Raw genomic sequence first — 10,695 nt, 5'->3', positions numbered from 1 at the left:
TGAGACCATTACCTGAGCCAAAATCAACAGATGCCTAACGAACGAGCCACCCAGATGCCCCTCTCTTGTCTTTTTGATGACAGTCATGCTAACAGCTGTGAGGTTGATGTCTCTTTGTGGTTTTGATTTGCATTTCCCTGATGATTGGTGATGTTGAGCATCTTTTCACGTTCTGTTCACCATATGTATATCTTCTTTGGAAAAGTGTCTATTCAGTTGCTCTGCCCATTTAATTGGAATGTTTGGTTTTTTGCTATTGAGTTGTATGTGCTCTCTATATATTTTAAATATCAACCCTTTATCAGGTAGATGGTTCACAAATATTTCCTCCCATTCTGTCAGCTGCCTTTTCATTTTATTGATGGTTTCTTTAGCTGTGCAGTTTTAGTTTGATGTAGTCTCACTTGTTTATTTTTGCTTTTGCTGCCTCTGCTTTAGTGCCATATCCAAAAAGTTATTTCCAACACTGATGCCAAAGAACTTACTTCCTGTTTTCCTGTTTTCTTCTAGGAGTGTTACAGTTACAGGTCTTAAATTTAAGTATTTAATTCATTTTGAGTTGATTTTCATTTATGGCATAGGATAGAGGTCTAGTTTCCCAACACCAGGTATTAAAAAGACTGTCCTTTCCCCATTGTATATTCTTGGCTCCTTTCTCAAAAAGTAATTGGCCATATATGTATGGGTTTATTTCTGGGTTCTCAATTTTTTTGTATTGGTCTATATGTTTTTATACCACTACCATACTGTTTTGATTACTATAGCTTTGTATTGTAGTCTGAAATGAAAATGTGAAACTTTACAATATTAATTCTTCCAATCTATGAATATGGGATACCTTTCTACTTATTTGTGTCTTGTTCAATTTCTTTTATCAATGTCTTACAGTTTTCAGTGTACAGATCTTTCACCACCTTCATTAAATTTATTCTTATTTTACTCTTTTTAAAAGAAAAAAAGCGGGGGATTATTGGGGTGCCTGGGTGGCTCATTCAGTTGAGCATCCAACTTTGGCTCAGTTCATGATCTCATGGTTCATGGGTTCAAGCCCCGCATCAGGCTCTGTGCTTACAGTTCAGAGCCTGGATCCTGCTTCGGGTTCTGTGTCTCCTTCTCTCTCTGCCCCTCCCCTGCTCATGCTCTGTTTCTCTCTGTCTCTTGAAAAATGAATAAACATTAAAAAAAATTTTTTTAAGGGTTCATTTATTCTTTTTGAGAGAGGAAGAGATATCAGAGTAAGGGCAAAGAGAGAGGGAGACAGACAATCCCAAGCAGGCTCTGCACTGTCAGCACAGAGCCCAACACAAGGCTCACACTCACAAATTGTGATAACATGATCTGAGCCAAAATCAAAAGTTGGACACTTAACCAACTGAGTCACCCAGGTACCCCATTGATGCTATTGTAAATGGAACTGTTTTCTTAATTTATCTTTCTGATAGTTCATTGTTAGTATATAGAAATGCAAATGATTTATGTATATTGATTTTTATGCTGTAAATTTACTGAATTCATCTATTGTTTCTAACAGTTTTCTTGGTAGAGTCTTTAGAGTTTTCTATATATAATATCATGTCATCTGCAAATAGAGACCATTTTATTTCTTCCTTTCTGACATGGATGCCTTTTATTTATGCTTCATTGTTCTGGCTAGGGCTTCTGATACTATGTTGAATAAAAATGAGAGTGGGCATCCTTGTCTTGTTCCTGATCTTAGAGGGAACGCTTTCAGCTTTTCACCACTGAGTATGATGTTATACTTGTATGATTTGGGCTTGTCATTTATTATGTTGAGATACACTTCTATACCCAGTTTGTTGAGATTTTTTAGCATGAATGGATATTGAAGTTTGTCAAATGCTTTTTCTGCATCTATCGAGATGATCATATGAGTTTTATACTTCTTTTTGTTACTGTGGTATATCACATTAGTTGATTTGAAGATGTTGAACCATCCTTGCATCCCTGGAATAAATCCTACTTGATCATGGCTTATGATCCTTTTAATGTACTGTTGAAATCAGTTTGCTAATATTTTGTTGAGGATTTTTGCATCTATGTTCATCAGGGATATTGGCCTGTAATTTTATTTTCTTCTAGTGCCCTTGTCTGGTTTTGATATCAGGGGAACGCTGGCCTCATAAAATGAGTTTGGAAGTGTTCCATCCTCTTGTATCTTCCAGAAGAGTCTGAGAAGAATTGGTATTAATTCTTCTTTAAATGTTTGGTAGAATTCACCAGTGAAGCCATCTAGTCTTAGACTTTTCTTTTTTTTTTTTTTTTTGGTGTTGGGCAGGGGGGAGGCGGATTTAATAATTGATTTAATCTCTTCACTAGTAATTGATCTGTTCAGAATTTCTATTTCTTCATGATTCGGACTTGATATATTGTCTATTTTGTAGGAATCTATCCATTTCTCTTAGTTGCTCAATTTATTGGCATGTAATTGTTCTTTTGTATTTCTGCCGTATCAGTTGTAATGTCTCCTCTTCACTTCTTAATTTTTTTTTTTTTTTTGAGAGAAAGAGCATGTGCAAAGGGGGCAGGGGGTGGACAGAGGAAGAGAGAGAATCATAAGCAGGCTCCATGCCCAGCACAGACCCTGACAGGGGGCTCAATCTCACAATGATAAGATCATGACCTGAGCCAAAATCAAGAGTCAGACGCTTAACCGATTGAGCCACCAAGGAGCCCCTCCTCTTCACTTACATTTTCATTTATTTGAGTCCTCTCTCTCTCTCTCTCTCTCTCTCTCTCTCTCTCTCATTTTCAGTAAGCCTAGCTAATAGTTTTCTATTTCATTTATCTCAGTATGTATGATTTAAAAACATGAACTATACATAAAATGTATTTTGGTATATGCAAATTATGCCTTAATAAAAAGGCTTGTTTTATTTTTCATTTACAAAAGGAAAAAGTATCCCTATTCCATTTCTTCTTTTGTGCAAACAAAGTATCTTATTTTTGGTACCCTCTCTCAACCCTGGCCTTGACATGTTCACTTATTTGAAATTGTTCTATAAGGTTATTTATCTTTCTTGTGGATAAATTTCTTGCCTCCCTCCCCGTTCCCCCAGCTACTTCTACATAGTATGGTTACTATACTGAAAGTCTTTTCTTTTTAAGTAATCTCTACCCCCAACATGGGGCTCAAACTCATTACCCCAAGATCAAGGGTCACATGCCCTACCAACTGAACCAGCCAGGCACCCCTGTATTGAAAGTCTTTAAAGGGAGAAAGCTCTATTCATTCAATAGATACTTATTTAATTCCTATTTGGTGCCAGGCACAATAGCTATAATGGTCTGCTCTCATAAAACTTACACACTAGCAGGGAGAAAGATAAACAAATAATCAAGCTAATTACCAAGGGAAACTCAGGAAAACTTCCTTGAAAAAGGTATGTCTTGCCTGAGACTAAAGGATGATAAAGAGTTAACTAAAAGATAATAAAAAGACAAATGACCCAATTGAAAAATGCACAAAGATCTAAATAGACATTTCTCCAAAGAAGATCTACAAAAGGCCAATAAGCACATGAAAAGATGTTCAACATCAATAAGCCATCAGGGAAATACAAATAAAAACCACAATAAGATGCCACTTCACATCCACTAGGATGGTTACAATCAAACAGATGGACAGTAACTAGTTAGTTAGGATGTGAAGAAACTGGAACCCTTATACACTGCTTGTGGGAATGTAAAATGGTGCAGCTGCTTTTGGAAAACAAGTCTGGCAGTCCCTCAAATGGTTAAACATAGAGTTACCATATGACCTAGTAATTGCACTGCTAAGGCATATACCCAAGAGTATTGAAAATATATGTCCACAATATAAACATGGATGTTCATAGCAGCATTACTCTTTTTTTTTTTAATGTTTACTTGTTTTTGAAAGAGAGAGAGAGAGAGCAGGGGAGAGGCAGAGACAAGAGGACCCAAAGCAGGCTCTTCACTCACAGCAGATTCCAATGTGGAACTCGAACCCATGAGCCACAAGATCAAGACCTGAGCCCAAGTCGGACACTTAACGGACTGAGCCACCCAGGTGCCCCGCAGCAGCATTATTCTTAATAGCCGAAAAGTGGTATATTATTCATACAGTGGAATGTTATCCAGTCATAAACAAGAATGAAGTACTGACATATGCTACAACATGGATGAGCCTTTAAAATATTACACTAAGTGAAAGAAGCCTATCATAGACCAGATACTGTATAATTCCATGTATATGAAATGTCCAGAACAGGCAAATCTATAGAGATAAGAAGTAGACTAGCATTTTCCAGGGACTAGGAAGAGGGAAGAATGATGGGGAGTGACTGCTAATTGTTATGGGGCTTCTTTAGGGGGTGATGAAAATGTTCTAGAATTGAATTGTATACTCCAAGTGGATGAATCATATGGTATGTGAATATCCCAACAAAGCTGTTATGGAAACAGTAATAAGAAGAAGAAACCAGGGGAAAATGGGAGGAAGAGTTCAGCTCCCAGACAGGAAAATATGGAAAGGAAAGGAAGGGGAAAAAAGCAGTGTGACCGAACTACAGTGAGCAAGGAGAGAGCAGTATGAATTGAAACTGAAGAAGTAGACAAAGGCCAGGCCCTTCGGGAGCTTGTAGGACTTTAGTGTGAGATCAATGAGAAGCCATTAAAGCCACAAGGAGAACTACAGTGGATATGTTGCCTGATAAGTTGAAAATTGTTAAACCTATTTAGCTTTCTTTCCACACTTTGTGTTCCACCGAATATTCCCTCAACTATCCAAAGAATGTAGAAAAGGGTTCAGAACTGGCCTATGTTGCTCCAAAGAACTAGGACCGATGAGCAAGAGGCTTACTTGAGCTCATTTTATATTTATATTTTTTTAATATTTCTTTATTTTGAGAGAGAGAGAGCACACAAGCAGGGGAGCGGCAGAGAAAGGGAGAGAGAGAATCCCAAGCAGGCTCTGCACTCTCAGCACAGAGCCTGACACAGGGCTCGAACTCACAAACCATGAGATCAGGACCGGAGCCCAAATCAAGAGTCGGACGCTTAACCAACTGAGCCACTCAGGCGCCCCCTGAGCCCATTTTAAAGAAAGTTTCATAATAATCAGGGCTTTCCAATAACATAAGGTGGCTCCCTGACACCAGCAGGGTTCCTGCAAAGATGCAATACCTACATGGGATCTGTAGGATACTCTAGCACTGAGTAGAGATCAGTCAAGATAACAGGAGCCCCTTTCTTACTCATTAAGCACAAACGCTCTTGCCCAGCTGCTAGAGTTAACCATTAGGTGGACTCATGGTCCTAGACAAAGAGTCCAGAATTTTCACTAAAATAATTGATAGGTGTCCTATTTTAAGCATATTTGTATACAGGTAATATAAATGTCAAAATGCATAAATCCAGGAACCCCAGTATGGCTCCCTGCTAAACTCCCCATTTGGGGTCAAAGAACTGCCGCAATCGCTTCATGCCCAGCTGAGTACCCAACCGGTGAAGCAAACATGGCAAACAGAGGCCCAGACATAACTGTCTCTCTTTACCCATAGCTGGCCCAGAACATTTCACCAGCATCCAGGAAAGAGGAACCCTGACATGCAGAATGTCAGAAACATTCCCCAGATTGCTTCATGAAACCAGGGAATAGTCAAAACAGGGGCAGGCTTTGAAGGAAAATGTTTTAGGGCTGAAATAAGAAGAATGAGGTATGTCTAATGACTCAGGAAGACTGGGCCTGCCCCCCTCATCCCTTTCTCGGTTAGGCATATACCCAGCTGATGAGGTCAAATAAAAAATATATAATAAATCTCTGCCCCTCCCCCGTTCATGCTCTGTCTCTCTCTGTCCCAAAAATAAATTAAAAACGTTGAAAAAAAAATTAAAAAAAAAAAATGGGGCGCCTGGGTGGCGCAGTCGTTAAGCGTCCGACTTCAGCCAGGTCACGATCTCGCAGTCCGTGAGTTCGAGCCCCGCGTCAGGCTCTGGGCTGATGGCTCGGAGCCTGTTTCCGATTCTGTGTCTCCCTCTCTCTCTGCCCCTCCCCCGTTCATGCTCTGTCTCTCTCTGTCCCAAAAATAAATAAAAAGCGTTGAAAAAAAATTAAAAAAAAATATATATATATATAATAAAAAGCAGCCACCTTGAAAGCAGTATGGCGCTTCCCCCAAAGTTAAAAATAGAATTACCATATAATCCAACAATATTGCTTCTAGATATATCTACCCCCAGAGAACTGAAAGCATAAATTTCCACAGGCAGCTGCACCCCCATGTTCACAGCAGCGATATTCACAACAGCTAAGGGGTGGAAGCAACCCACAGATGAATGGATAAACGAAACTTGGTACACGCAACGCATACAATGGAATATTATCCAGCCTTAGAAAGGAAAGAATTTGGGGAGGAATTCTTGCCACATGCTACAACATGGATGAACCTTGAGGATTTAATGCTAAGTGAAATAAGCCACAGAAACACAAGTACCAGACGATTCCACTTAAATGGGGTTCCTAGAGTAACCAGAATCACAGACAGTGAAATGGTACTTGCCAGGGCCTGAGGGGAGGAGGCAAGGGGGAGTTCCCACTTCATGGGTATTGTGCTTCTATTTGGGAGGATGACCAACTTCAGGACGTGGACGGTGGTGAGGGTTGTACAACATTGTGAATGTATTTAATGCCATCGGACTGTACACTTAAAAAGGGTTAAAATGGTAACTTCTGTGATGGATATTTTACCAGTTAAAAACAGCAGCCACCCTGCAGTACTAAGAACTTAGGGCTTTTAAATGCATGAGAACTTTCACACGTAGAGCTAATATACTGGTGTGGACCCCCGAATTCATCAGATTTGGGGTTTACCTTGTTTTTTCAGAGCTCCTGTGAACCTTAGGGTCTGAGAGGAGTAGGGCGGTCCTGTCTACGCGGGCCAAGCAGGTTTCCGTGACTGACTCCACAACCGCCCCTCCCACCACTCCTCCGAAAGGACCAGCCAGTGTGTCGCAGGTCCCACCAGCCGTCTTTTATGCCCCGGGAGCTGCACGTTCTTCCAATCAAAGGGAAGAGCCAACCGCAAGGCGTCTATTTCCTTTTGTCCCGCCCTCCCCTGCTTCCGACTGGCGGGTTTCAAACTCACGGGAGCCAATGAGAGCGAGCGGACGCGCTGTGTTCCAGCCGTAGCTCCAGGCGCGGGTTTTGAAGAAAAACTGTCGCGGAGGAGTCATGGTGCCACCGCGACCGTCCGCAGCTGCCGGTGAGTATGACCGTGTACCCCCGCGTCTCCCAGGCGCTCAAGCAAGGGCGGGGAAGAAAGGAGGCCACCAAGTGAGTTATTTTCGCGGATGGAAACACTCGCCTGTCTGCCTCGGTCTCCGCTTGGGTGTTTCCAGTCCAGGGAGAGCTGACGGGAGCCCAGGCCCTGGCCCAGGGTGAGACATCTGGCCGGGGCTAGAGGAGAGGGGATGCGGGGCCAGATGCCTCAGAGGCATCTTGCCAGTAATTCCTGTAGCAGCTCTGCAAGGAGATGTCATTGTCACCTCGTTTAGGTAGAGAACCTGAGGCCCCTTTCCCGGGTCGCACTTCCAGAAGGAAGCCAACCGCTCCTGCCGCGATCCAGATTTGGATCCAGAGCCTGGGCGTGGTCCTCTGTGCTGCGTCCTGAGCTTTGACAGCTACCAAGAGGCTGGGTCTGACCCTGACAGGAGGCACTGGGAGTTGATGGTTAAATTTGCACTGAGAGCTGAGGGTCCTGGGTTCCCTGATCTCTTAAATGTACCTAGAGGCCTTAGCTATCTTTCCAAATACTACTCAGACACCACCTGCTCCCCAGTGCAGACAGTGTTTTGATAGTTTCAGTAATAATACCTATTGACTGTCTGCTAGGTCCTGGGCACTGACCTAGGTGCTTTACATAATAGCTCTTAAAGTTGGGCATTTCTGTCTCCATTTTTATAGGTCCAGAGGCAGCAAGGTTTGCTAACTTGCTAGAAGTCACAGAGCTGGGTTTCCAACCTGGTCTGTCAGTCCCTGCTCTCTACACTGCCTGGCATGGCGTAAAGTGCTTAAATCTCAAAGCTGTCTCCTAGGGAATCATCAGAGCCAGATATCAAAACACACAGCACCGCAGTTTAGATCAAATTAAGAGTAATTTTGCACCCTTATAGCCTTTTTTTGCCATTATTTTTTTAAATTTCTTTTTAACGTTTATTTATTTTTGAAGGAGAGGAAGATAGTGTGAGCAGGGGAGGGATACACAGAATCCGAGGCAGGCTTCAGGCTCTGAGCTGTCAGCACAGAGCCCAACACCAGCCCAAACCCGCAAGCCTTGAGATCATGCATGACCTGAGCCCAAGTTGGAAACTTAAACAACTGAGCCACCCAGGCACCCCTTCTTTTTGCCATTATTAAATTTTAGCCTTTTCCAACCACCTATTCCCCTCACTCAGTCCCTGCCTCTGAAATCCCAAAATTCTTTCTTTGACGCTTTCTTATGGTACCTAGTTTTTGCCTTACATTGTAATTATTGTTGTGTTTATTTTATCCCCATACTACATTGAAACTTCTTCAAGACAGAAATACTGAATTTTCATCCCCTCACAAATGCCTTGCTTATTAGAAAGTCAGCCATACAATCGATGTTTTCCATGAACCCCCTAACCTGGCCTATTTTGGCCTGAGGCCCAAAGGAAACCACGTAAGGGTTTGTGGGCAAAATTCATCATCCCTGTCAGAAAAAACATAATTAATAAGACCAAGCCTGGTTCACCAGCTCAGGTGAGCCAGTAATAGATTTCTTCATGTAAAGCATAATATTTTGTAGCTGGAACAGTGGCCGTGAGCAAGGGCTCTGACACTGGATAAACCTAGTTTCAGATCCTAGCTTTGCTACATACTGGCTGGGTAACTTTGGGCATATCATTTACCCTCTTTAGATTTCAGACTGTAAAATACCTAAGAAAATTGTTGTGCGGATTAAAGAAAGCAATGTAAGTGTGAAGAGCTCAGTGTAGGACGCAGCATACAAATGATGTTGTTGATGTGGACATTAACTTGGAGGCAAACTTACGGGACTAGAGACTTTATCATATATGATCCAAAGCCAAAAGCACTATAGAAAAGTACCATTTTTTAGAAGATAGATGACCTGGTTAAAATCTCCAGCTAAAGTTCTGTTGTTTGTTGGCTTGCCTGTTTTGCAGAAGAGCGGCAGAGAAAGCTCCAGGAGTACCTAGCAGCCAAGGGAAAACTGAAGTGCCAAAACACCAAGTGAGTGTGTCTCACCCAGTTATGCAAGTTTTGTTGCCCTGGTTGCTCATAGCAATTTAAAGCCTTTCAAAACATTGCCCTCTTGTGTGTAGTCTACTCAGACTGCACTGAGATCCTATGATAACTCAGGAAAGGGTATGTTGGTCCAGACATGACAAAAACCCTGGCCAGTATCTAGTACACTGGCAAGACTAAAGCACTATTATTGTGGCAGTCTCTAAAGGGAAGAGGAGAAGGTCCACAGTATTACCTACAATACTTTTTCTGTCCCTGTCCCTGCTTTTTTTTTCCCCCCTGGGAAAGTGGTTCTCATGAAGGCTAGAAAAGGTCGAAGAGTTGCGTGACCGTGGTTCTGTTGTTCCTTGCTAAAGCAGGAGAGCCAGTTATAATCAGTCCTCCATAGCTGCACGCCAGCATCCTCCAGCCTGACCTCTGTGGTCATTCTCTTAGCACTTACTCTTGAGGTGGACAGAATAGGACTGTTCACTTTTGTCTTTTGTCAACATCTTGCTGTAGTGGTGTTACTAGTCCCTCTTGCTTAGCATTGATATATTCTCCCCGTGGCGTGTTGCTAAATTTTTATTTGGAAATGAATCTTTACAAAGCTAGCTTGGACTCTATATTTTAGTTTCCTTTTGCTTTGGGGTTTTAACTCTGTTTCCTCGATTAAATAAATCTGATTCATTTATTCAACAAATACTTATTTAATACCTGTAATGTATCAGTCACTCTTGGTTCTGGAGATCTGGTGCTTAACAAAACAAAGAGGTCCCTGCATCTCCAGGGTTTATGTTCAAGATGGGGGAAACTAACAGCAAGTCATGATCAAAGTCCTTGTTAGTGTGAATTATTTTTGATCCATGCAGATTGAATCATTCTAAATTCTCCTCTATTTTCCTATGCCTTTTTACATTTTCTGTCTCACTGGCTAGATTTCATATGTGCTCCTGTTTTTTTAGATGTATCTCTTTTTTCACTTCTGAATATTCATTATCTGAAGACACTTAAACTTTTTAAAGAAACTGTTAATTACCTTATTTGACATTGTATCTCTAGTGCCTGGCACATTGCACTTGTTCAAGGATTGTAGTTCGAATGAACAAGACTATGCAAATATGAAGAAAACACCCACATTTCATTAATCTAGTTAGAATGCTATATTTATGCGTGGGACATCTCTGAAAATGATTACCAAAACATGGGTAAGAGTGGTGTGGTCTGAGGAATAGAATAGTGGGACTAACGAAGGGATAATGAGACTATTGGATATAATTTTGAAATATTTTACTATCTACAGAAATTCCAATGATTTAAAATTCTAATCATAATAAATTTAAAAAAAAATTTTTTTTAATGTTTATTTCTGAGACAGAGAGACAGAGCATGAACAGGGGAGGGTCAGAGAGAGAGAGACACACAGAATCCGAAGCAGGCTCCAG

General features: G+C 41.4%; 2 protein-coding genes across 9 annotated transcripts in view; one reads left to right on the top strand and one right to left on the bottom strand.

Moving 5' to 3' along the window:
- Positions 1–6,986, bottom strand: part of LOC131484750 (interleukin-36 gamma-like) — a 174,764-nt gene extending 167,778 nt beyond the window's left edge. For 2 of the 6 annotated variants that reach the window (XR_009248426.1, XR_009248427.1), the window contains exon 1: positions 6,854–6,969. The gene's annotated coding sequence lies outside the window, so the exon portion shown is untranslated. Of the gene's footprint in view, positions 1–6,853 lie in introns of all 6 variants that reach the window. The other 4 variants (XR_009248431.1, XR_009248429.1, XR_009248428.1 and 1 more) reach the window with 4 other exon arrangements.
- Positions 6,987–6,995: 9 nt separating this feature from the next.
- The window catches only part of CKAP2L (cytoskeleton associated protein 2 like), a 29,614-nt gene continuing 25,914 nt past the window's right edge, over positions 6,996–10,695 (top strand). Inside the window, exons 1-2 of one of the 3 annotated variants that reach the window (XM_058683321.1) lie at positions 6,996–7,244; positions 9,190–9,256. In XM_058683321.1, the coding sequence (XP_058539304.1) occupies positions 7,214–7,244; positions 9,190–9,256 (98 nt within the window). In that variant the 5' untranslated portion in view covers positions 6,996–7,213. The other 2 variants (XM_058683323.1, XM_058683322.1) reach the window with 2 other exon arrangements.

Source organism: Neofelis nebulosa, chromosome 9 (assembly GCF_028018385.1).
Source record: "Neofelis nebulosa isolate mNeoNeb1 chromosome 9, mNeoNeb1.pri, whole genome shotgun sequence".
Taxonomy (NCBI): Eukaryota; Metazoa; Chordata; class Mammalia; order Carnivora; family Felidae; genus Neofelis; species Neofelis nebulosa.
The sequence above is the reverse complement of the archived record's forward strand: the minus strand, read 5'-3'. Positions and strand labels throughout refer to the sequence as shown.